This window comes from Alexandromys fortis, unplaced genomic scaffold, assembly GCF_014885135.2.
Source record: "Alexandromys fortis isolate MF-2015 unplaced genomic scaffold, M_Fortis_MF-2015_v1.1 scaffold_159, whole genome shotgun sequence".
In the NCBI taxonomy this organism is placed as follows: domain Eukaryota; kingdom Metazoa; phylum Chordata; class Mammalia; order Rodentia; family Cricetidae; genus Alexandromys; species Alexandromys fortis.
This window is the reverse complement of record NW_026068031.1, coordinates 3,188,800-3,215,589: the sequence shown is the minus strand read 5'-3', so window position 1 is coordinate 3,215,589 and position 26,790 is coordinate 3,188,800. Positions and strand designations below refer to the sequence as shown.

General features: G+C 50.7%; 1 protein-coding gene across 6 annotated transcripts in view; it reads left to right on the top strand.

Moving 5' to 3' along the window:
- Positions 1 to 11,197: 11,197 nt before the first annotated feature.
- Ltbp2 (latent transforming growth factor beta binding protein 2) overlaps positions 11,198 to 26,790 on the top strand; it is an 87,050-nt gene continuing 71,457 nt past the window's right edge. For 5 of the 6 annotated variants that reach the window (XM_050164623.1, XM_050164624.1, XM_050164625.1 and 2 more), the window contains exons 1-2: positions 11,200 to 11,889; positions 19,238 to 19,308. In XM_050164623.1, coding sequence (XP_050020580.1) covers positions 11,408 to 11,889; positions 19,238 to 19,308 — 553 coding nt within the window. In that variant the 5' untranslated portion in view covers positions 11,200 to 11,407. Of the gene's footprint in view, positions 11,890 to 19,237; positions 19,309 to 26,790 lie in introns of all 6 variants that reach the window. The other variant, XM_050164627.1, reaches the window with a different exon arrangement.

Below are 26,790 nucleotides of genomic sequence, written 5' to 3'. Positions count from 1 at the left end.
AGGCAGGCAAGGTGAAACAAATGGGATACATCTTTACATAGTTAAACAAATGCAGCACAAACAAATGTGACACACCTTTACACAATTAAAATAATATTCTCTAACATAAACAAATGTAACACACCTTTACACAGTAATGTTCTCTAACATAAATAAATGTAACACACCTTTACACAGTTAAAATAATATTCTCTAACATAAACAATTGTAACACACCTTTACACAGTTAAAATAATATTCTCTAACATAAACAAATGTAACACACCTTTACACAGTTAAAGTAATATTCTCTAACATAAACAAATGTAACACACCTTTACACAGTTAAAATAATATTCTCTAACATAAACAAATGTAACACACCTTTACACAGTTAAAGTAATATTCTCTAACATAAACAAATGTAACACACCTTTACACAGATAAAGTAATATTCTATAACATAAACAAATGTAACACATCGTTACATAGTTAAACATTTCACAACAGGAGATCAATAGAGTTAAGACCTCTATTCATTGACCCAAGCTTACCAGAAACACTCTCATCAATCCCAATTTAAAATGTTTTAAGAGCTTAAGACTTTTTATGGCAATGAGACATATCTGCTCCTGGCAGCACCAGTAACTTCAAGAGGAAGATGGGCATTGAAGAGGATCCTTATGGAGTTTGCTAGCTACTTGGGCAAGAAACTACTCTTACCTTGATGGAGTACTTGATGTTATGCTGTATGAACTGGACATGCAGGACCCACAGAAAAATGACTGCTGAACTTACCTAAAGGTGAGACTGTCCTTCGGGGTTCCTGCTTCATCAAAAAGCCTGCCAGACATTCTACAGGACACAGAAGAAAGCAACTGATGGACTTTGCCAATACAAGGCAGAACAGAACTTCAAATTTCCTGCTTTGTGGTAAAATCTGTTGGATACTATGGGCCTGTAGGCTGAATATGGATGCTCCAACAGTACAGAAGAACTTTGAATGACTGTCCAGGCAGCAAGATGTCTCTGTCAATTCTTGCCAGCAAACCACAGCCACAACCACTGGCAACACACAGATTAATAGAAATGGCTTAAATTAAGATGTAAGAGCTAGCCAATAAGAAGCTAGAGCTAATAGACCAAGTGTTGATTTAACTAATACAGTTTTGGTGTGGTGATTTTGAGTCTGGGCAGCCGGGAATGAACAATCGGTCTCCCACAACAATCATGGTGGCTGGAACATATGACGGAAAAGGTTCATCACCTCATGGTAGGTCGGAAGCCAAAAGAAAAGGGTGGAATTGGAAGGGACCAGGGGCAATAGGTATACTCTTCAAAGGCCTGCTTCTAGGAACCTACTTCAGCTAACCAACTCCTAAAGTTTCCATGACCTTCCCAAATAGTACCCCCTGGGGACCAGGTGTCCAGCACATGCGCTGATGGGGAAAATTCATATTCACACTGTAACACCATTGCACAGGGAGTGAGGATGCCCTAGCTGTCTATCCCCAGTGCCTAGCCTGTGGAGTGAGAGGGAGAGCATTGTGAGCCTTGTTGAGTGAGTGGACCTCCAGCTAGAAGCAGGTGAGCAGGGACATCTCAGTGTGCCTGAGGAAACTTCTATACTTTAAGAGATGAGGCTGTAAGCAGTTTTCAGCAGCAAGACGGTGGGCACTGCCAGCGGGGAAGCTCTCCATGGAGAGCCAGGGACGGGGCTGTTGCTCCTCTGTCACCATGGACGCTTGATGACGAGACGAGTGGGATGCTGACAACTTATCTCTTTGGTATCCTTCCCGCCCTTCACCCCTCTTCTCCTCCAGCAGCTTTGGCACATGCACTCCCCATCAGAGAGATTCCCAGGCCCCAAGGCCCTGCTCTGACATGCTCAGTGACTCCTGGCCTCTCGTGCCCAGACGGTCAGATCGCTCCCAGCTTTCCATGGGAGTTGAAAGAGAAAGAGCTGAAAGGCTTGGGAGTCAAGGGCTGGGTGCAGCCAAAATCAGTCATGGGACCTTGGACAAGCTTGTCTCCCTCTTTGGGGCCTCAGTTTCCTGTTAACAGCACTGACTGCTTGGTCCCCTAAGGAAGTTTCCTCCTGCAGGCACGTTTGCTGGACCCTACAGTTCTTGGCTCCATAGCCCTTGTCTGTCTGCTCCTCAAATATAAATCTTAGTGTTGATAGGGATTTGAATTTGTATATCCATACAAAGCTGAGTCCCGGGGAGGAGGGAGGGCAGGTCAGTGAGTTCCGTTAGAGGCAGATGCAGACCAAGGATGTTTGCTGCCTGTCGCCATCTGACTTTGGCCTGAACTACCTGGAACGGAAGAGCCCTGTGCTCCCAAGCGGCCCAAGTGCTCTGCATGGTTGGCAAGGGGTGTGGTGGCCTTTAGTCTTCTACAGAGCATCAGTTCAGGGCTGTGTATGTCTCGAGCCTATAGCAAGGGCCAACTAGTCAAGACCAGACCCAAGCCTGGAGACCCACGCTCCAGTCTTCTCTAAACCACTGACTACCCAGCCTGGTTTCATCAATCTCTGGGTCTATGACCGTGGCTAGAATGTGACCTCTAGAAAGCAGAGACTTGCCCGCTGTGTTTGAATTCCAGGTCTGGATTTTCAAAGCCTGGACTGCTAACTGCTAATTCAGAGAGAATATATGATTCATCCCATGATGTCTGTATTTGAATCAGACCATAGAAGTCTTAGGTCACCAATCAGTTAAGCGGCTGCCTTCAGAATTGCTGCCTCATACCTGGTCCAGGCACGCATGCCCTGGGCTGTGGTGTCACTGGCAATATACAGTTGATTTTTTCCTAGGAGCTGCGTATAGAAAGACATCCAGTTAGTTCACTGGTGAGGAATCTGACTCAGAGCCCCTTAGCTCATGCTGTGAAGCTGGTCAAGGATTGTGTTGAGGTTAGCTCCATGTTCTTCCTCTCCGCCAGTGCCACCGGCTGTGGCCTGGAACGCACAGGGTGTCGTGAAGAACACTGAGAGCCACAGAGGTCTGGTGGAGGCAGCAAGCTTTCTAGATGGAAGGAGTAATCTTGGAAATTCCTGGAAGTGGTGGCCTTTGAAATTGAGGGCAGGGATGGTGAAGGAAATTACGTGTGCGAAGGTATCTGGGTTAGAGCAAGCCGCGGGAAAGGGAAAGGGGACAGGGAGGAGATGGGTGAATGTGCTGAGCATCAGCAGAAATAGCGAAGGGTCTGACGTGAGGCGAGCTTAGGGTTTGGGCTTGATTGATGAAGTATCGGGGAGCCACGGAAGGTTGTTGAGCAAGGGGAGTGACGGAGTCGGAACTGTGAGTCCAGAAATGGACGGAGAACTAATTACAAGTCTGTTTCTCTTGGAAGGCGCGGAGTATTGTCTTCAGGGAGAGGCAGGAAGGGCCAGGGAGGAGGAACCCGAGGAAAGAAACACTGCTTGGCACTGCCACCTTCAGACTGGGACCAGACAGGGAGCAGAGCGGAGTGAACAGGCCTTGGGGTTTCAGGGCTGGACTCAAGGGGTGCAGAGGAGGGGGTGGAGCCAAAGACTTTTCCCTCCTTCTTGGCAACAAGCATCAGCTGGCCTGAAGTCTGGTCTCGGAGGCAGCCCCGCACCGAGCATGTCTTTGCTGTCTGTGTGAGTTCCTGAGGGGTGAGATCTTTAATTTTTGTCTGCTGAGCCCAGATGGGCAAGAGGCCAGCCTGTGTTACAACCTCCTCAAGGCCCCTTGGCCAAGGCGCTCAGACCAGAGTGGACAGAAACAGGGGATGAGTCATGGGGACTGGCTGGGCCGGTGGACTCTGGCTGCACCTCTCCCCTCCCCCCTCAGCCTGGTGTCTGTGGTCTTTCCTGGGGACTTTTGGGATCCAGGTCTGGTCCTAAGGGCTTGAGGCCCTAGAGACAGAGCCAACTTCATGAATGTCCCTACTCTTGACCTGTGTTTTGTCTCATGGGAGCAGGCGGCATCCTCTTCCCTTGGCTAGGGGAATAGAATAAATGGTGAGCCTCCTGGCGGCCTCCACAGAGAAAGAGCCATAGCTGTCCCTTTGCTTGTTCCGACAAGTCAGCCTCACCCCTCAGGGTGTGTGAGTGTCGTTGTCCCAGCAGGAGGCCAAGATGTGACCGGGCTGGGAGAACTTACTGACAGCCACGGACAGCTGCTTCCTCCTCCGATTCCTCCTCAGCCACCTCAGAATTCTGCATAGGTCTGTCTCTCTCCCCAAAGTCCTTAGAATTTCTTCCTGTAGATTTAGAATCTTTCATTCTCGCTCTCACCTCACCCCAGGGGAACACACAAGTCCCCGGATGAAAAAGGCCTCCAGACGCCCATGTGGTTCAGATCTTTGGAGCCTCTGCTGAAGAAATAGTACTTCAGCAGGGTATGGTGGCGCGTGAGTTTAATCATAGCGCTTGAGAGGCAGAGGCAAGTAGAGCTCTCTAAGTTCGAGGTCTATATGGTGAGTTCCAGGCCAGTCAGGAGTAGGTACACAGTGAGACCCCATCTTAAACTAACAAACAACAACAACAAATACAAAAACACCAAGAAGGAGGAGACATTGTTGTGCTCCAGATCCCAGGAGTTCTAGAAGATTCTGCTCTAGTTAGAGACTGAAAGAAACGTGCAAGTCAGTCGGAAATGACATCTTGGCCTTAGTACTAAATGCAGAAACTCCAGACCAGTTCACCCCTATGCCAGAGCCTGGGAATGGAGGGAACAGAGTGGAGTCTGTCATTTTGAAGAGCGGCCCTTCTCACATCTTTGTAGGACACCCTGGAGCGAGCCCAGTGTGCTATAGTGGAAAAATTATGGACTTTGGAACCGTTCAGACTTCTTAGATGAATCCTGGCTGGACTCCTAGCCCGTGTGACCTTGAACAAGATACTTTACCCTTCTGGGTTTGTGAGCTGCAGATTACAATGCCTGCCTTGTGGCTCCACAGGGGTTCCTGTTTGTATCTCTTCTGTCCCATCCCCAAAGAGAAAAGCTGAGGGCAAGATGAGCCTCCGCCAGCAATGGCAAGCCGCTCAACGGAATGAACGTGACCCCCTTCCTTCTCCTAAGTGAGTGAAGTCAGGGCTTCTGAAACTCACCATGGTGGTTTTGGTCTGCTTGGACACAAGGTGTCCTAGCTGACCAACAGGCCTGACAGGGGACCTTGCTTGGGACTAATAGAAGTTCTGGGTCCATCAGTATCTTTACTGTACTCCAAATGCTGAGGAGTTTCTATTTCCCAGAGAGTGTGGCTGGAGATAGTCTCCCTGCCCTTGGAAGCTGGTGTGGATTTAGTGTCTGTAGCTAGATAAACCAGGAGAGTGTTGCTATGTAGCTGCTCATAGCTGTGACTGTGGATAAGTCATTTCACCTCCCTGTGTCTTCACTCCCTCACCCGCATCACGGGGAAACGCAACACGTCCTTCACAGAATTATTGTGAGAACCGGATGAGAAAATGAACGTGAGGCGCTGAGCCCAGAGCCAGGTGGTTTTTACGTGCTAGTGCAGGGCACGGCAGTAATCAGCCCCCTCCCAATGACAGAGCATAGTTTGCCCTGGAGGAGGGAACTGCAGGAAAGGAGGTCATCAGCTCCCTTTCCAGATGAGAAAATAGAGGCTAGGGGGAACTCTGAACGGAGCCCCTGTCGCAGAAGGCTCCTCGTCCAGACTGCTTGATCTCTGGGTGGATATTTACTCTGTGGCTGCCACCACTAAGCCAGCATCCATACTCACTGGGAGGGACAGACATCAGCAGATCAGACCCAGTGGTTGTGAATTTGTGGGGATGTCAGGCTATGACGTATGAGTCAGTTACCCTGACAACCTACCTCTATGGGCATAGAAGTCATGAGAGAGAGGGTCATCCTGTACCACCCCCATCTTCAGAACTTGAGATGGTGGCTGTACCACGCAGTAGTCCCAGCTGCCCGGTGTCTGTAGGACACTGGGCCCATGAGCTGACTTCTCTGGAAGACTGGGGCCCCAATCACCCTTCTTCAAGCTCTCCTGACTTCCAATTAACCAGGAAATATGTTATTTGTTCTGAGCAGGGGAACAGGCTCTCCTGGGGAGAGGAATTCGGGGCTGGAGGTCCAGTGACTTCCAAAGAAGAAAAATCTCTGGAATTCTGTGGGGAGTCTGGGTCTCAGCAAAGGAAGCAGAAATGCGGTCCTTGTTTTTGGTCCTTATTTACCAAATTAGTTCAGGTTCTGGTAGCTCTCTGGCTGCCAGTACCTCTCCAGCAAGACATGGGAAAGCAATTAGGTTGCCCATGTGTCCAGCAGACTGCCCTCCGCCCTTGGTGGGGCAGGGTCCTGACTAATGTTGACCCTTTAAAAGTAACTCTTCCGGGCTTTCCAGAAATGCTTTCCCTCCAGACTCCACAAATGTGTGAGAGGGCTTAACAGCATTCTCCTGCCTCGTCAGTGACAGGGAAGTGACACATGGTGAGTCAGGGCCATGCTGGAAACAGTTAACCCCTTCTCGAACTGTGCAGATGAGGCTCAGGGGAGCAGAATGTTCCGATCACCCCAGTTCCTTAGGGAATTAAATTGTGAACTGGCAGGCATGGGTGAGGCGTTTGAGACTATTCACGGGGGACCCTTTAGTGGTCACAACAGTGGGGGTCCTGCTTGGTTGTGATGGGAGCTCTGGATGATATGGCCTTAAAAGCTTGGCTTCGGCGAGCCAGGTTCAAATCTTGTATTTGCTGCTTATCAACAAGTTGTGTGGTCTCAGACAAGCCAGTAGCTGTCCCCAGCCTCATGATGCTCTATAGGTTGTCTGCATGAGCCGTCTGCATAGCAGATTAACACGGTGCCTGGGCCATACCAAGGGTCACAAATTTTGACAGCTTAAGACAGCAAAATGAAGTCGAACTCTACCAGAACTCGAGTGCTAACGGGAGAAAGGATTTTGAAGAGCTATGTCATGGGGTGCCAATAATTACAGGGAGTGGGGGTAGGCATGTGGAAGACAAAAGAGGTGAGACAGGAGGATGGAGCTCAGACGGGCAGCAGATGCCAAGCTTTGGAGTAGATTACTGGGGCTCTGGGCCCCAGGAGTACAGGGTGGGGATTTCCAAGGACCACTTGTACTCACTGAGGAGTGGGAGGGGTGCCGGGTGGTGAGGGAAGCGTGTCTGCTGAGGCTTTTGGCTGAGACCGGCAGCGAGAGGCTGAATGGGCGGCAGACTTCCAGAAATTCAGGCTGGGGAGACGGAGCAGTAATAATGACTTGGACACACAGGAGGAAAAAATAGCTCAGGGAGAAGATGACGCCAAGGTTTCTGGCCTTGAGGAGCCCTTGGGGTTGTGAGGTGAGCACTGGTGGCTGGGGAAGTGGGCCCCTGAAGGCACTGGACAGGTAGAACGGGGAGGCCTGGACTGCAGAGAGGGACACCCACTCCAAGCAGGAAGAGTCAGCATGGCCGAGGCTTGTATCAGTGTGAAGGGATGGGACTGAGCATCCTGGGGATGGAGGTAGCATTCGTCCCCAAGGACAGCAAGCATGAGAGTTTGGACAGGAACCGCTATCCAGGGCTCAAGTTTTTCCTCTCTTCAAACAGGCTTATCGATACCAGTCCTTCCTGGTTGGTGGGGCATTTTGTCATTCATTCCTTGAGCCACAGCTGAGGTGTATCCCTTGCCTGCCCACCAGATTCTAGCTCTGTCCTGTGTTCTGGGGAGACAGTGCGCAACATATCAGCTCCTTTAGAGATACAGTAGCTGGGGAGTTAAGACGACAAATAATTGTAGAGATTGTTGGCCAGGGCTCCTCCTGTGGCTTTAGCAGGTCGGCTGAAGCTGGGCTGGGGAGATGGCTCAGCTGGTAAAGTGCTTGCCTGCAACCAGAGCCCCAAGTTTGGTCCTTACAAGCCAGGTTAAAATAAAAAACCAAAAAAAAAAAAAAAAAAAAAAACAGGCCTGGTAGCACATGCTTGTTAATACCAATGCTGGGAAGGCCAAGACAGATGAATCTGTGGGGCTTCTTGGACGGCTTGCCCAGCCAATCAGCAAGCAAGCTGAGGTCAGTGAGAGGCTTTTATCACAAAACAAAACAAAACAACCCAAGTGGATGGCCCCTGAAGAATGACACCCAAGGTTGATGACACCTCTGGCCACTGTGCATATGTGCACCCCTGCACGTACACGTACACATACACGAGGGAGAGAGAGAGAGAGAGAGAGAGAGAGAGAGAGAGAGAGAGAGAGAGGCCCACTGAAATGGCAGAGCATAAAATAGGGCATTCTAAAGAGAAGTAAAGGATACCTTTAAGTAGAGCAGGTTTGTACAAACTACCTTGACTCTTGTCTATAGAGCAAAGCCAACAGTTAGTCCCTGGGGAGAGAACACACTGGCTACCTTTGTAGACAGGGTTGAGGTTTCCCTGAGGAAACTGTGTGAAGGGAGGCATCACCTGCCAGAAGAGGAGACCACTGTGACTCCTCCCAGGTGTCCTTCCTCTGGGACCTGAACAATCGCTGGCGGTTACAGGCACTTCCCTGTGCCAAGGCACAGCACAAAGTTCTTGGGAGACCCCAGCATCCATCTTTAGGAACAGAGCAAATACATATATGACAAGACCCTCGTGCAGTTGCCAATGAAGAATCGTGGCTGGGAGGCTAGGGTGGTCTCCATGGTGGGGAAGTGGCCTCCTTACCACTGCTTGGCCTGGCAGGCACTGGAGTGTCTCTTGGGCAAGGGGTCCGGGATCTTCAGGAGGTTGGTTAGAGACAAATTAGGCTATGACAGCTCAGGGTGGAAGCCCCGCTCACTGCCACATGTATGTAAAGAGCTGACCAATGCTTGGGCACCTACTAAACATGACTCTTGTTCTTTCTCTGACACTTCCTGTGGAACCTTGACCCAGCAGAACCACAGTGGGAAAGGAGAGCCTGAAACAGACCCCGCCCTGTCTCCCCACTATAGGGCTTGCAGGAGGGGAAGCAGAGGAGAGAGGAAGAGGATTAAATTGGATATGATATTGATTAAATCGAATGAGCCTTTGACCTGAACAAGAGCAAGCTCTTTAGTGTCTAAAAGTTGATCTCAGTGACAAAGACTGTTTTTGTATCCAGTAGGAATGGGCAAAGCCAAGGACCGTGTGTCAGAGGTATGTCAGGAGCAGAGAAACATGGGCTGAAGAGGTCACTCAGAGGTGAAGAGCACTTGCTGCTCTTCCAGAGAACCAGAGGTCAGTTCCCAGAGCCGCATCAGGTGGCTCCAGCTCCAGGGAACCCCATACCCCAGGCCTCCAACGGCCCCTGCACGCATGTGCACACGCTCATATGCAGACATACACAGCTACACATCTTACGTGGCGGGAGGCAGAGAGGTATGGCTGACCGTCCTCCAAAGAACCAGCTGCGCAAGTCACCAGAGAGAAAGATAATTTCAGCTCGGTAGAGGCATGCCGATCGAACAGGGTGATGTCTGTGAGGCAGTGGGGACTTGGGGGTGCAAGGGCTGTTCTAGACTAGGGATTCAAGGATGTTACAGTTTGGTGCTCACGTTTCTCCCCAGAGGAGATGTGTCGTCGGCTTGATGACTAGTTTGTAACACTGTTGGGAGGTGAGGGACCCTGGAGAGATGGAGAGCAGGGGAAGGAAGTTAGATCATTGGGGACATGCTCTCCAAGGGACAGCGGGGACCTTGGCCCCCTGTTTCTCTCTTTGCTTCCAGGCTGCCATGAGGCTCCCCTCTTCCTTTGCATTCCTTCAGCATGGGCCCCAAAGCAATGGAACCAATGAGCTGAGGGCAGAAAACATGAGTGGAAAGAAACAATTTCTGTTTGTAAGGGGCTAACCTTGGGGGAAGCTGAGCGGCGCACAGACCACTCTAGCGGGTGATGTTTGCACCGGGAGGTGAAATGAAGACCCTGTCCTGACCTCTGGAAGGTGAACACTTGAGGGGAGGGAAGTGGGCACCGTGGTGGACTGTGGAGAAGGCCAGTGCAGAGGCTGTGGACCGTATACTGAGCAAGAATAAGCTCACCTAGGCCCGAGAGCCAGCCGGGCATGGAGAGTTCTATAGGCTGATGTCAAGTACTGAGGCTTTCTTCTCCAACGAAATATTCCTCGGCTTCTGGAAGGGAGAGGCTGGTACGGGAAGTTGTCAGGGGTGCCCTCCACCCGCGCGCTTTTACTCTGCCTCCCTAAGAGATAGTAGGCTGTGAAAACATTTCCAGGAAAGCCTTATTTGCCCCTGCCAAAGGCCTTCAGGCTTTGGGGCAGGAGACATGGGTGAGAAAGATGGCCCATTTGCAAAGGTGCTCAGATGGGAGGCAACGGACATCCCTGTACCCTTCAATACAAGATGTAAAAACCAGGCCGGTCAGGGACCAATCAGAGGTTCATCTAGTCTCCCTAGGGGGAATCCCCCCCCCCCCCCGTCCCCAGGAATGAGGGGCTGTGACAGGAGTCCAGGGAGTGGGCCACGGGTCCACAAGCCATAGGCCTGCTTCTTATTTCCCTCTTTGGCAATGCCCTTCTTTGGTCACCTTATTCAAGAGGCTCCATGTCTAAATACCTCTTCCAGCGGCAGCCATCCTCACCACAGGTCCAGGCCAAGCCTTGACGCTCCAGGAAGCTGATTAAGATCAAGGAGCTGAGGCCGCTGGCAGAGCGTGCCCGACTGCCAAGCGTGCGGCTAGCTCCACTAGGGGGCGCGCGCCCCCAGTTGACCTTCCCCATAGGTGTCCGGCTCCTGGCTGCTGCCCCAGGGACACCAGCATTCTCGCCTAGCGCCCCCAGCGGCCAGGGGCGGAAGCGACGAGACCAGGCGCGCATGCCTCAGACTCTGTCCCCATTACTCCGGTCTGGGTACCTTCCCAGCCTCCTTCGGGCCTGAAAAGCAGCCTTGTTCCAAATCTGAGTCCGTGAGGTCAGGAGCAGGAAATACATTCAGGACAGGTGGACAATTTGAGCTTGCTCAAGACAGGAGATCAGCGGCTCAGATGCACTTGTCCAGGCAGACGTCATGGTCCTTCCAGTCCCCGGGTCTGCCCTGCGTCACCCGCAGCTCCTCACGGGTTAATCCCCTCGCCGCCCGCTCGCTTCTCGGTGCCAAAGTGGGTGTTGCTGGAATTCCTGTCTCCCGTAATAAGGGGGCCGAGCTGTCCCTCCAAGGAGGGGGCATGGCGTGGATAAAAGAGACGAAAAAGCAGGGGGCGGTTTCCAAAAATAAAACCCTCCGGTTCCCCTTCAGACGGCTGCAGTGCGGGGAGCGGGCGTGGAGGTGCAGTGGACTCAGGTTCGGTGGGCAGCCCAGGCAGCTCACGCCATACAGTCCTTGTCGGGGAATTCCCTGGCCCCCAGTCGGCTCCTTCAGAGCCCCCCTAGACGGGTGGGGCAAGCCGCCAGGCAAGCCCACGGAGCGAACGTTAGAGAGCATCTCCCCGCGAGGTCTCCGGTGCCCGCAGCTCCGCAGCCTCTCTGGCGCCATGAGGGCTTCGATCACCAGCCTCTGCTCCGGACGCATCCTGAGGATGCGTTGGAAGAGCTTTCTGCCATTTGTTGTGGCTCTCTTGATGAGGACAGGTCATGCCCAAAGGGACTCCGTGGGGAGATACGAACCAGCTAGCAGGGATGCGAATCGGTTGTGGCGCCCCGTGGGCAGCCATCCCGTAGCGGCTGCAGCCAAGGTGTACAGTCTATTTCGAGAGCCTGATGCTCCGGTGTCTGGCTTGTCGCCCTCGGAGTGGAACCAGCCGGGCCAGCGGGGCCCCAGGAGGCCCGCTGAGGCGGAGGCCGAGGCCAGGAGGCCATCTCGTGCCCAACAGCTGCGTCGAGCCCAGCCACCTGTCCAGACCCGAAGAAGCAGTCCCCGGAGCCAGCCGCATCCAGCAGCCCGGGCTGCGCCTTCTGTCGCGCGCCCGGTGACCCCGCAGCGACCCGCGGCTGCACGACAAGGGCGGCTCACCGGGTGAGCACTGAAGAGGGAACGGGGAGGGGGGAATAAGGGATGCGCGCTGCGGGAGGAGGGGTGTCGGACGGTCATGTCTTCACTGGCGTTAGGGACCAGAGGAAACTGTGCCCCTTTGTCCTCAGTACTGTAGAGAAACCGCTCCGAGGTTCCAAAGCCGGGGCTCAGAACCAGCTTTCAGAAAGTTTTTGGGGAAAAAATAAATCTACTATCCCTTCCCTTGGACACCAGCTCATCCGGAACCCCGACGTTAAATTCTTGTGCGTTTCTAGCTCATTCTGTGCTGGGCTAATCAGCTCCGTGACAGGCAACATTGCCAAGATCGGCCGTTGGGGAGAAGGCAGCTGGGTGGGCGCTCTGGGTTCTGGAGGCCCAGAGAAGGTTAAACTGGCTCAGGGAGCCAGTAGGTGGAGGATCTGGGCGGGGAAATGGGGACACCAGGGCGCGAAGACAGATGCTTCTCCGGGAAGGGGCTGACAGAGAGCCGGCGCACCAAGACAAGTGTATGGTCTGGGCTCAGGGGCTGCTGGGACTCGCAGAGGGCTTAGGCATGGGCTTAGGCGTTCTTTGGAGGGAAAGGCTGCCCCGACGCTGTGTGAGGGACTAGGTCTGTCTGTGTGCCAGTGAGTCTCTGTGTCAGTACTATTTGTACACTTTTTAATGTACAAGTCTCTCTCCAACTCTTCAAATAACTATTTTGCACCACCCACTCGCCGCAGACCTTGGACGACTCTATTACCACAGAGGGAGGCTCCCCCTCCTCCGCCCCAGAATTACAGTGGTCGGAGATCTTACCTGAGGATCCAGGTGTCTCAGGAATGAAGGCACCGTAGCCTGGCAGTGCCGGACTGGGCAGGGTGCCATTGGTAAGGCTAGGAGGGGCTTTGGCAGCCATTGGCTTGAGCCTGATTTACCTGTTGGTTTTAGTCCCAATTAGCAGTCCGGATGCTTGGGCCCCTAGTTCCACTCTGGGGAGTTTCTGCTTCCTGGACCTTGCACACACTGTTCTCCTTGGGCGCTCTTTCTCTATACTTCTGCAGAATTCACTGAGTCTCATCCCTTCTCTGCCCTCACCGTGCGCTTCCTTAGAGCCCCCATTTATACAATTCTATTTCTGCGTATGTGCTCACTTCTACGGGTTGTGTTCCCAGCAGATCAGCGCCTGCACATAGCTGGCCTTCCCTGAGTGTAAATGGACTTACTCCCTTGCTGCCCTTCGGATGCCTAGCCCAAAGCAGGGCACAGATCTGCATGCTGCCCAGTGGCTCCCGCATAGGACCCTTCAACATCTACCCTGTTTCCGCTTTCTCTGCTTTCCTGACTTGTGCTGGCAACTGCCTGATTACAGATTGCTGAGCCTGGGAAAGGAGGCGGGGACCCACAGAATCCAACCGTTCCTCAGATACTTAAAATCATGAACAGTACGTGCTGGTGAGCGCATTTCTAAAAGCACTGGAAGGGTTTGCTAAGTGCAATGGAGCAGTACAATGTAGTGGAGAAGGCTCAGAGAAGAGACACTGTGACCTGGGACCCCTGGGGGTCAGTAGAAAACATGAGGAAGGAGATGGCCAGAGTGACACCTGTAGATGGCATGTCAGACTGGCTTAACACTGTCTTAGAACAAGGCTTTTCACCGTTGGCATTTGCCCAGGGGTATAGGAGAGTCAGGGGCTTAGGCTAGGGATGAAGTTTGGGCTGTCATAGAGGAGTTTATACTGCAGGCATTATGGGTGAGTGTGTGTGTGTGTGTGTGTGTGTGTGTGTGCGCGCGCGCGCGCGCGCGCATGTGTGTTGGAAAGTTGCTGTTAGAAGTCATAAAGTTAAGCAAAGCAGACTGTCACCAAGACAAAGCTGGCGGATGGGCACAGGTATGTAAGCAGCTAGGTGCCACCTACAGGCACCTGCTGTATCGACAGACACACACCTGTGCTGGAGTTGGCTCCTCAGTTTTGTCTTCTGCACATTTAGTAGATAATGAGGTCTTTTGGAATACCATTCAACCCCTGGGGAGGGGCTGAATGACAAAATTATTCCTTCTTCAATCCATGTCTGTTCTGGCCATTGTGTAAGTCAGAGCTAGGGACCAAGTGCCATCTGCCGGTGGAATGTAGAACTGCACACCATCGCTCCTTGAGACTTTTTTTAAAATATTTATTTATTTATTTTTATTATGTATACAGTATTCTTTCTGCAGGTCTCATTACAGATGGTTGTGAGCCACCATGTGGTTGCTGGGAATTGAACTCAGGACCTTTGGAAGAGCAGGCAATGCTCTTAACCCTGAGCCATCTCTCCAGCCCCGACTTTTTTTTTTTTTTTAACTCCTTCAATATGCTCTATGCTGGACCCTGGGGGTATAATAGTGGACAAGACAGATAAACCCTGTCCTTATGGAATTTTTGATGTAGTGGGTATTTTTTTTAAATGTGCTATAATCCAATAAAAAAAATGGAGTTACAGACCTAAACAGAGAACGCTCAACAGAGGAATCTAAAATGGCTGAAAGACACTTAAGGAAATGTTCAACATCCTTAGTAATTAGAGAAATGCAAATCAAAACAACTCTGAGATTCCATTTTACACCTGTAAGAATGGCCAAAATCAAAAACACGGATGACAGCTTATGCTGGAGAAGTGTAACATGAGGGCATGCTTGTCGCTCTGGCCACCCGGCTAGCTTAGCCCCGAAATAATCACACAGAAACCTGTATTCATTAAAACACTGCTTGGACCAATAGCTCAGGCTTCTTATTAACTCTTATAACTTATATTGGTACAGTATTCTAGTATATGTTAGCCACATGGCTCAGTACCTTTTCAGTGGGGCAGGTCACATCCTGCTTCTTCAGTGTCTGGGCAGGACTAGGGGGAAATGGGCTTCCTCCTTCCCAGAATACTTCTGTTCTTGTGGCACCATGTCTACTTCCTGTCTGGCTGTCCCACCTATACTTCCTGCCTGGCTACTGGACAATCAATGTTTATTTAAAACATAATTGTCAGAATACAGAATTGTCCCATACCAGAGAGGTTGTGAGGTAAAGGGAACACTCCTGCATTGCTGGTGGGAATGCAAGCTGGCACAACCCCTTTGGATGTCAGTGTGGCAATTTCTCAGAAAGTTAGGAAACAACCTTCCTCAAGACCTAGTAATACTACTTCTGGGTATATATCCAAAGGATGCTCAATTGTGCCACAAGGACATGTGCTCAGCTATGTTCATAGCAGCTTTGTTTGTCATAGGCAGAACCTGGAAACAACCTAAATGCCCCTTGACCAAAGAATGGATAAGGAAAATGTGGTACACTTACACAATGGAGCACTACACAGCAGAAAAAAAAATAAAGACAGCTTGAATTTTACAGGAAAATGGATGGAGCTAGAAAACATTATTTTGAGTGAGGTAACCCAGACACAGAAAGACAATTATCACATGTACTCACTCATAGGTGGTTTTCAAATATAAAGCAAAGAAAGCCAGCCTACAAACCACAATCCCAGAGAACTTAGTCAACAATGCGGACACTAAGAGAGACTTACATAGATCTAATCTACATAGGAAGTAGAAAGTAGAAAAAGACAAGATCTCCTGAGTAAATTGGGAGCATGGGGACCTTGGGGAAGGATTGAAGAGGGGAGGGGAGAGGCATGGAGGGGAGCAGAGAAAAACGTAGAGCTCAGTAAATATCAATAAAAATATGTGCTAGACACTGTGCTAAATGTCTGAGGTACAGTGGTGAGCAGTGTAGCTATGCCATACAGTCTACAGGAGACTCACTAAGCCATTGTTTCCCAGTGCTCAGTGCTTTTTGGACCAGCCTCATAGTAGATCATCTTTTATTTCCTCCATATTCTCTTCTTTTATCTCCTCCCACCAAGTGGGTTCCAGGGCTTGAACTCAGGTTGTCAGGCTTGACAGCAAGTGCTTCGACCCAGTGAGCCATCTTGCCAGCTTTTTATTCCTCAACATATTATTAAAGTAACAGAATTCCATGTTATATATTTTGAAGTAAATTATCAAGTTTTAGACGAATACTAAAAGACATTAAAAATAACAGGGCTGGAGAGATGGCTCAGTGGTTAAGAGTATTGCCTGCTCTTCCAAAGGTCCTGAGTTCAATTCCCGGCAACCACATGGTGGCTCACAACCATCTGTAAAAGAGGTCTGGTGCCCTCTTCTGGCCTGCAGGCATACAGACAGAATATTGTATACATAATAAATAAATAAAATAAATATTTAAAAAAAATAACAGAGCTCACAAGTTATTTTATTTTTAGTTTTTTTAACTTAAATTTCCTCTATAAATTTGCCTCCCTCTTTCTGCAGTTAAATTTGGATTTAAATATTTCCAGTGTGTGCTTCATATGATTACAGCCGATGTAACTATCCATAAAATACACGGTATTGCATATTTGAAACTTAGATAAACGATAGCATATTGTATCCTCCTACAATGTTTTTCCTTCCTCATTAGCCTTTTGAGACTTAACTATGATAATATACAGCTCAAGTTTATTCATTTTAACTGTTGTATATTGTTCCTTTGTCTAAATATACCACAGTTTATTTATCCATCCTCCTGTTTCTGGATGTTTAGATGAATTACATTTTTTTGCCATTACAAACAGAGCCTGACTCATTTTTTTGCATAAATAAATCCATAATTAAAAGAAAACTTTGTATCATTATTGCAAGTTAAACGCAGTACTATTTGCAAAAAGAGAAAAGAAATGTAGGAAAATTTGAAATAAAAAAAAAAAGAAGCTTTCCAGTTTTGGTCAGGCACCAGCTGTTGTTCTGGAAGCTGAATCCCGAGGCTTCTGCTCTCTGTGGAGAAGTGGACTGGCTGTGTCCAGGGACAGGATCCAGCTTGAGGACCTAGATGGAGACCTGCTCCCTGCCTAAGTAGGTTAGAAAAACCATGGAACAGGAAATCACTTCCTTGCTGTGGGAGACAGTACTGCTAAGTTTCCTGGTCATAGAAACCTAACATCCCCTTTCCTACCCTTGGCATTGCTCAGCCCACTTCCGAGGGAGCTCTGGACCGGGTGACTAAAAGACGTATTTAATGTATACCATGTGTTAGGCACTGTGTCAGCCTGCAGAGGAAAGAACCTTTGAGGACAGAGGTGGACCCTAGTGGCATGAGAGCAGGGGAACCAGACACTTGTCAGAGGAGCCTGGTACCGGGGGATAACCACCTCCCAGCTGCTCTCCTGGTTGGACCTGTGAGATCCTCGCAGATGTCCATTGAGTATCTGAATCGGGCCATCCTATCCCTGCTGCTGACGGCCTTTGATTCCAGCCAGCCTCTCCTTTGGTCCTGACATCCTTCTGCTCCTCTGTAGGCTGGCAAGGCAGACCTGACTGCTGACCTCCTACTCTTAGCTGTGAAGCCATCCTGAGAGCATCTGGGAGGATTTGTTCCCAGCCAAGTAGACTCCTTGGTTTGTCCTGGGTTCCCACAGGCGCTGGTTTTTAGAAAACTCCCAGGGCACACAGCCTGTTTTCTCTCAAAGACCTCCCAGGCCGCAAAGATGCTTGTCACTACTTCCAAATAAGTGGACTGTTTTCCTCTTCTACCTGGGTATATACCGGAAAGCCCTAGGTCTGGGGGCGTGGCTGGGGGCTGGGCTCTCCTAGGGGCCCAGAGGCTTGGGCCTTGATTGGGAGGAGAGCCTTGTGGAACCAGGAAGGTGCTCTAAGAGGTAGCCAGCACAACAAAGCTCTTGGCCAGCGGGACATTCTGAAAGCTCCCTGGGAGGCCGTGCCCCACAACATTGGGCCCAAGGGCCAGGAATGGGCCTCAGCCTTTGCAGTCTTTAGGAATTTATTTTGAATTCTTTGTATTACTCTCACAACCGCATAAGCTTTGGGGTCCACTCAAATGTCAAACAATTTCCTAAGCGGCACCAGATGCTCATCATCTTGGCCCCAAGGATCCCAGGAATGACCACCCACTCCAGCCTTTGGCCCCCCCAGCCTCTCCCTCCCACTCAACCCTGGTTCATTTCTGCTCCTTATGACTGGGCCCAGGGAGTCAGAGTCAGCTTCGCCTGTCCTGTCCAAAGAAGTCTTCCCTGGAGCACTCCCTCTTGGGGGCGCTTCCCTTGTCTGGTTATGGCGGATCTGCAGATGGAGATCTTGGGCTGGAGAATCTTCTGGTACTGGTGGCTCTCACCAGACTCCTGAGGCCAATGTTTGCACAAGAGAAGTGAGTGTCCCACCAGGACCCAAAGTTAAGGTCTCATGAAGGTGTCAGGGCCAGGTGCATCCCCCATACACTGCGTTCCATTGTCGTTCCCGAGTGAAAACCGTGCTGGTTGGACAGAGGTGGCTTCATTATGCCCCTGCTTCTACCAGCTATCACTCTGGAAGTCTTTCTTAAACGGTGACCCAAGAGCCCTGTTTCTTAGGCTCCCTCTTAGCCCTCAGTCTAATCGCATATGGGACTGCCCAGGTCTCTACTCCTCCTGGTTTGGATTCGTGGGACGGTGACACGCATCCACATCCTTAAGACTGTTGATACCCGACTTCCTTGTCAGCACTGCCAGGCACAGGGCACAGTGTGTGGCTTTTGGTGAGAGGCATTGTCGACTTGGAGCCTGGTTTAGAGTTCGACCAACTCAGAGGTTTTGGTTTTGGTGTTCTGGATAGAACCCAGGGCCTCCAACCCGGCTAGGCAGACTCTCTCTCACTGAGTTACCCACTAGCCTGCCAGGCTAGATTTAAACTGGGCTCTGGTACTCGACAATCACATGGCTTTGGCAAATGACTGAATCTCTCTGGACTTGTTTACCATCTTGTTCTTGTTACTGTGTGCACGTTGCATGTGTGTGTACGTGTGTGTGCATGTGTGCATGCATGTGTGTATGCATGTGCATGTGTGCATATGTGTGCATGTGTGTGTAAGCACGCATGTGTGTGTGTGTGCGTGTGTGTGCGCGCGCTCGTGTGTGTGTTGATTGTTTGAGATGAGGTCTTGCCCAGTCCCAGGCTGGCCTAGAACTTCTGTCAGGGTACCACCATGCTCTGCTCTGTATTGACTTCTGGGTACTGGGTTCTAGACACCTCTTCTCACCCATCACAGTCATTCAGCAAGGCAGGAATTATCTCCATTGCGCAGATGGAGCGACTGAGGCTTCCCAGAGGTATACAGGGAATGGCAGGGGCAAGATGCGACTTTGGTCTTTGGCCATAGTGGTCGTTCCTGGACCAGGTGGCCTCCCGTGGAATGGGGATAGTCTTCCCGGCCTCTAACTACTCCCCCAAGTCCTGCCTAAAGGGGGCTGTGTGAAGAGTCCCAGCTCTGAGCATCCTTGTGTTAACTTTGCTCTGGTGACTCCACAGGAGAAATGTCTGCGGGGGACAGTGCTGCCCAGGATGGACGACGTCAAACAGCACCAACCACTGTATCAAACGTGAGTATCTCCTGTCCCATCCACCCATCTTGCTCTTGAGGTGGAGCTGGATGAGAACTCCAGAACGTGGAGCAGACAGGTCTTCCTTGGCTTCCTTGCAGTGGGTCTTCAGAGTGGAGGCGGTGTGTAGTAGAAGGGAGACTTAGAGTTTCCAGACGGAAACTTCCTCGAAGCAGATTCTCGCTCATGTTTTAAACTTCCTACATTTTCTTCTGCTGGCCCACTGTGTTGCTACCCGTGTTTGTGGTCTGTAGAAAATACCTCTGTCGGGGGAGGGGCATCATTCTCACTGTGTGCTGTGGGAAGCCACCTCTGCCCTGACCCTTGGCCCACAATCCTGGCCCATCAGGCCGACCTGGTACTAGGATGATCAAATAAGGTTCTGAGTCAGTTTTCAGAACAGCCTTCTCTCAGATTATTCTGAAACCTGCCAAGCTGTCTTAAATGTTGAGAAAGAAAGAAATCCTCTTAGCGATGTGGAGACCAAGGATGGAGGCAGGAAGAGTCAGGACTTCTAGGCGGACCCTTCACTCAAGGGTGGGAGAGCCATAACCCATGCCGCCATTAATGTCAGAGGCAGTGGCAAGAGCCAATACGTTTTCAGCATCCATTTTACACAAACTGTGCTGAACCTTGGTGGATGAGGAAACAAGTCAGGCGGTGGCAGAAGTAGACTGGAGCTCGGATAACTCCTGACTCCAGGGAGTGACTTACGCCCTGCTGCCGGGTACCTGCCCTGGGCCTCCCTCTGCGCCTGAGCGCTGGGGAGGGGAGTGTAATCCCTGGGGACTCTGGCGAGGTCTGAAGTTCAAGGCTGGAGAAGGAGATTGGTCCATTCCAGAGAGCTCAGTCTATGCAGGCAGCCTTTGGCTGGTAGAGTGAGCCTCTGGTTGACTGGAACAGGCAGCCACACGGGGAGTGGGCTTCTGCCCAGATGCCTGAGGGGTCTGGGCCTGATCGCACTCAACCCTGCAGGCCTACAGGCTGTTTCTAACTCGCTTGTGATTTTCTAGTATTTTTCTTTGCCAAACTGTAGTTTCAACATTGGAAACTTGAGGTTGGGTGAGTGCAGAGTGTCTAGGACCAAGCATGTGTGCACCCTCATGTCTCAGAGGGTGCTGCTGGAGGATGTGTAGGTACCCGTACCCCCATATTTCTCCGTCCAGCTTGGTTAGGCCACACATACTCTCCAACCTGTCGTCTAACTCTCAGAGAAGGCTTTAGGTTGGCAGCTCTTCCCGACTGGAAGAGGGCTTCCCACTGAAGAGCTATGTGGTAATTAGTTGGTCCCTATGCTGTTTGCTTGTTGCTATTTCGCTGCTAATGAGCCTAATAAAAACCACGTGAGCGACGGGGTGTTGGCCCGGGCTGTGTAGAATGTGGCGCTCTTAGCTCCAAACCCTGACAGCTGGCTCTGTATTTCCCCAGTGGCTTCTTATTGCCCCCTCCCCTCTACGCAGCTGCCCTTAGGGATGGGGAGAGGCCATGCCAGAGAATATTCAGGATTCTGTGCTAGCAATTTTGTCCACATGGGGTACCTTCCAGGCAGGTGGGAGATGAGAGGAGATAAGGAGGAATGTCTGACATAACCCCATTTCAGTGTTGGACCCCAAACCATGTGGAGAACTTGGATTCTTTTCTGGCTCCCCAGATATATTATATCTGGCTACTTGATAAAATGTATCGAGAACTCACTTTATTCTCTGTGTTTTGAAGTACTGGTCCTGGCTCAGCTGCCACCTCTTCCTGGCCCCTCTCTTGGCTCACAGAAGCAATGCTAAATCCTAACACACTATGCCACCACCCTGGCTAGTCTGCTCCCTTCTCCCAGAGTCATTGGAATCTGGGGGGCTGCTGTGTCTCTGGCTACCACATTGCTGCGTCCCCAGTTCCTCTTTCTACGTTGGTGGGGTCTGGAATTGGGCCACCGTTTCCTCCCTTGGTTTTGGTATCTGCCTTTTTTCTGTGGCCTTGCCAGTTCTTCTGCATGATTGATGTGTTTACGTGTCTGTGGAGGCAGCTGCCTGAGGGCAAGGGCAGCAGGATGCGAGGTGACTGTCCTGTTTACAGCTGCTGGTTTGAGGAGAGTCTTCGATTTTCTCACACTAGCTCATCCCTGTCTCCACACAACTAGGGAAGGGGCTCAGAACCTCCCCCAGCCTTCCTATCTTGACTTGAATACACAGGGTCTGGAGCTGCTCTGGAGAGGACCCTACAGTGACCGAGGAGGGGCCCATCTCTAGACCCCAAGTCTTATAATAAGGCTCAAGGTTAAGAGTCTATGCTTTACAGTGTGGCGGTTTCTCAGGAAATTCGGGATCAACCTACTCCTGGACCCAGCAATACCACTCTTGGGAATATACCCAAGAGAGGCCTTATCATACAACAAAAGTATATGCTCTACTATGTTCATAGCAGCCTGCTTTCTTATACAATCTCAGACCGCCAACCCAGGGGCAACACCATACATAGAGAAGTGGGTTCTCACACATCATTAAGAAAACAATCACAGGCTTGCCCATAGGCCAATCTCATAGGAGCATTGATATTCCTTCTCTCAAAAAACTCTAGCTTTTGCCGAGTTGACATAAAACAAAGCAGCACAAGCTCTTGTTGACCAATAAAAGAACTTGATCTCCTGCTTTCTCAAATCCATATCAGAATAACAAACCAAAGGGACATGAGTCCTCAGTCCAAAATAACTGAGGCTTGTGGAAGCTATATTGAAAGACAATGAATTTATTTTAAAAAAGCAATGTAATTGTGATTGGGATTTCCCTCTATATGCTGTGATTACCATTGAAGAATAAAGGAACTACTTTGGGCCTATAGCAGAGCTACAGGGGAACAGAGCTAGGCCAGGAAAACTAAGCTGAATGCTGGGAGAGAGAATGCANGAGGGGTGCACCCACACACTGAGACAATGGGAATGTTCTATCGGGAACTCACCAAGGCCAGCTGGCCTGGGTCTGAAAAAGCCTGGGATAAAACCAGACTCACTGAACATAGCGGACAATGAGGACTACTAAGAACTCAAGAACAATGGCAATGGGTTTTTGATCCTACTGCACATACTGGCTTTGTGGGAGCCTAGGCAGTTTGGATGCTCACCTTACTAGACCTGGATGGAGGTGGGTGGTCCTTGGACTTCCCACAGGGCAGGGAACCCTGATTTCTCTTTGGGCTGACAAGGGAGGGGAACTTGATTGGGGGAGAGGGAGGGAAATGGGAGGCAGTGGCAGGGAAGAGACAGAAATCTTTAATTAATAAATAAATTAAAAAATGTATTTAAAAAAACAAACAAACAAAAGAGTCTATGCTTTAGATTCTGGTATCAGGTCTAAGGAGGTAGATGTTCAAACCCTAGTGTTAGATCCTTGGGCAAAGCACCAGGTCCCTTTTCAGTTGAGTCTTATCATATAGTGTATGACAATGTACACAGGCTTGTCTTTGGTATTAACAGCAATACAATCTATAATTCTCACAGTGCGCCAGGTCACCATAAGTCTTTTATATTCCTGGGTTTGTGTGTGTGTGTGTGTGTGTGTGTTTTAAATTTTATTTATTATGTACACAGTGCTCTGCCTGCATGTATCCCTGCAGCCAGAAGAGGGCACCAAATCTCATTGCAGATGGTTGTGAGCCCATGTGGTTGCTGGGAATTGAACTCAGTGCCTTTGGAAGAGCAGACAGAGCTCTTAACCACTGAGCCATCTTATTACTGGCTTTTTGTTTGTTTGTTGAGATAGAGTTTCTCTGTGTAGCCTTAGCTGTCCTTGGCTGTCCTGGAACTCTCTCTATAGACCAGGCTGGTTTCACACTCACAGAGATTTGTATAAGCCTGCATTTTAATACAATGACTCATGAGGCTGGGTTGGATCCCCACCCCCGCGTATGCAGATGAACCTGGACAGTTGTCCAAGCCAGGGAGTGGGGGTTCAGCAGTCTCCAGCTCTTACCCCCATTCTTTCTGCTAAGTGAGCAGCTGTGCAGACAGCCCGGCACATGGCTAGACATATGGTGTTTGGAACACAGTCTGCAGAGCCTATGCTAGGGACCCACTTGGTGGGTGTGTGGCTCTGGTCAAGCTGCTCAGACTGTGTCTCAGTGTCCTCTTCTGCGCTCTGCAACGAACAATAACTGCTCCCTTCCAGAGTTGTAAGGAACAAATGAAGTAACTTAGGTCAAACATTTCATTCATGGTCTGTTGTGTTCTCTAGGTCCTTGACACAGAGCTGTCATTTTGACTTTGATTTCTGAGGACAGGGGTTATCTCGCTGTCCCCAGCATGGTGTACCTCTGTGTGGCACAATGCCTTTCCTTGGCTAAGCTGAGACATCCCTTTCTGTTGTCAAACTTCTGTCGGCTCTCCCAGACACCCTCCCTGCTGCTCAGGGGACCTGGAGCTGGAGGCCTGGTGTGCATTTGCTCCTGACTTCTTGGTCCGGAGCCTCTGCATTGTGTGGTAGGCACTGGGACACTATTCCTTCTGGTTCTTATCCCAGTCCTGCAAGGACCCTCTTTCTCTTTTTCTGGGTTCCACTTGGCTTCCCTCAGGGTGCACGTCTGATTCCATCCAGCTCACACCTGCAGAAGACTCACACCTGAGGACAGCTACGCAGAGGTCGTTAGGGAATGGTGGAGAGGAAGATAGGAGGAGACAAAAGAAATCATGGGAAGAAACACACAGCCCCCGAGGATGTCGTGTAGGGTACTGTACTCTTTGTGGCGAGTATGTATTTCCCATGAGGCTTTTTGCATTCTGAGATGTCCTCAGCCAGGAGCTTCCCGAAGCCAGGCGCTGGCTCCCTCTGCACCCCCTATTGTCCTCCGCATGCACGCCGCTGACTGCAGCTTCTGTACCTGCTACTAAACGACAGGTTTCCCAGGACTTTCCCAGCCCTCCTCTTTTCTTTCTGGCTGCACTGCCCCCTGGAGCGGTCTGCTTCCTCATAGACGTAGACACTGTCTTGGAGCCACTAGCCCATGTGTATAGTCACTCCCGGCCAGACTTCTCTCTTGGTCCCAGGCTCCCGAGTCTGCTGCCTACTCAGTGTCTGTCGTGATTGCTTCCCTGACATCCCAACCCCACTTTGTGCAAATGAGCTCTTGCGTTCTCTCCCCCGAGTCAGTTTTTGCTCCCTTTGAAATGGCATCCCAGACAGCTAGGGGCACATGGGCCACCTCTTGCTCATGTTCATCATCATTCCTTGCCACACCGTTCTTGTGCATGCCTCACTACGATGCCTCCCAGGTCTTGGGTGTCTGCAGTGATCCGCTCTGGATGTCTGCAGAAGTGCGCTGGCTGCTCCTTCCGTTACCCCTGAATACATCAGCTGGCCTTCTGCTCTGGGGGTCCCTAAGCCAGAGTCCCTTCCAGCCTGGCTCTTAGCCCTTACCCTGTCTCGCTCACAGCATCTAGCCTGGCTGCTGGGAGTGCCTCCCCTCCTCCAGAGCAAATGCCGCTCTCTCCCGGCTCTGCCTCCACTCATTGCCTGTGTGCCTGGCCTTGGGTCTCACCAGACTCCGCACCATGCTCCCCTCCTCAGAGAGGCAGCCTCCAGCCACCCTGCTCAGACTCGCTCCTCATCAATCCTGTTTTTCCCTGGACCTTCGCCCCTTAACTATTGCCTCCGTGTCTTCACATCCTGGTTTCCCGTCTTCCGTCTCTTTGTTATGTGTTTTCTGATACTCTTCTGATAAATGTGGAGGTTCCATGAAGGAACGGACAACGTTTATCTTCTTCATCACTCTGTGCAGCCATAAATACTGGATGCATAGATGCAAAACCACACTCTAGATAAGGACACAGTCTGCCAGCGGGAGTGGCTCTTGCATTCATGTGGTTAGGATTCAGACAGTCCATAATGGCAAGGTGGCACTTTCCTGTATGTTCTGCCCTGGGCTGGGGGTAGGAAGGGTGGATGGCTACATGTCAGCCATAGCTGTCTTCTATGCCCTTGATGCTACTCTCCAGGAAGAGGTGCATCACAGGCTTGCCCCTGATAGTGCCTGTCCTGTGCGTCATTGCTGGGGGCCCCTGCTGGAACTAGAACCACACCAAAACCCTGACCTCTCACAACCAAGTCAAGATTGCAGGGTGGATATGCCATGAAGTCTCCTTCCTTGTGCCTGCTGTGGCTGGTGGGAATTGGAGCTGCTTTCTGCCCCAGTCCCTGGCCCTCAGCCTCCAAGTGGCCTAGCATCGCAGCGTTTGTTAAAGCAATTAACAGGGCGGTCCAGGCCTAGAGGCTGGGGCCAAAGTCTGACTCACACCTTCCCTTCCTCCCCTCAGACCGCCAAACAGTAGAGGCCTACTTGGCCTGCCAGACTACGTCTGCAGAGAGTGTGCAAAGGGCCAAAAATGGCATCTTTCTCTCATTAGAGGCTTTTATGTGAATACAACTGCTATTTTGGAGCCGGGTGCTTGGCGGGTCTGAGCCCCAGTGCTGTTTGCCGCAGTCCAGAGAGCAGTAGCCCCGAACAGCTGTGGTAGGAGTGGGGCAAGGCCATGGGGCCTGGGGCCCTGACTTCTCCATAGCCTGGAGGCCCAGGCCCAAGGTTCTGCCCTCCTCACGGGGCTTCGGTGGAAAGAATGAGTCCACAGAGGGTTTTGAGGGTCTCTGCCTTTAGGGCCAAAGCATTGCCCTTATAAACACATCCTAAAGGGGAGGTGCCCATGGAGGGCCTGGGACAAGTGGTGTGGGTAGTTGGAAACGGTCAGATCCGTAAAGGGTTTGGCTGAGAAAGAGAGTCACAGAGTAGGGGACAGGTTGTTAGGTCCCTGGAGGCAGAATATAGGACAATCAGGGAGCTTGGTAGGGGTGGGGTATCTTAAAGTCAACGTCTCACCTCACAGACTATGGAGAGAAAAGGACAGTGTCTTTGGGACCCAGAAGAAAAAAATGGTAGCAAAAGCTTAAAGAAGGGGCCGTCTGTCTGTACTGCGGTACTTCCTTCTGCACACTTGCCTAGGCCTGGCTGAGGGGGACGGGGCACGGCTAAGAAATTCAAAAGCCATCCGGCCCCCACCCATTGCTGTTTTTTGCTTTGTGGGTTGACTACTAGAATGCTGGGCGTGATGGACGTGTTCTATATTTTGCTGTCCAATATGGTCACCACAAGCCACATGTGACTAGTAAACACTTGGATGTGGCAAATGAGAATGAGGAATTGAGTTTTAAATTTTATGACATCTCAATCTAACCCATTTACACTTAAATAACCACAAACAACTTGCGGCTGCCGTGTTGGACGGGCAGTTCTAGAAAGCGCAGCTGGTGTCCTCTGCCAGGATCTGTAGAAAGCAGATCAGCAGCCTGCTTCCGGAGCAAGCCTAAGCGGGGAGCGAAGCGTCTCAGAAAGACAAGAAGTGCCACAGTCACACAGCCGGGGTGGTTGAGCTGGCTCAGACCATATCCTTCTGGCCCCAGCCCCCTACCTCCTGACCGTTCTACTAACAAGCAGATGATCTTCATGGAT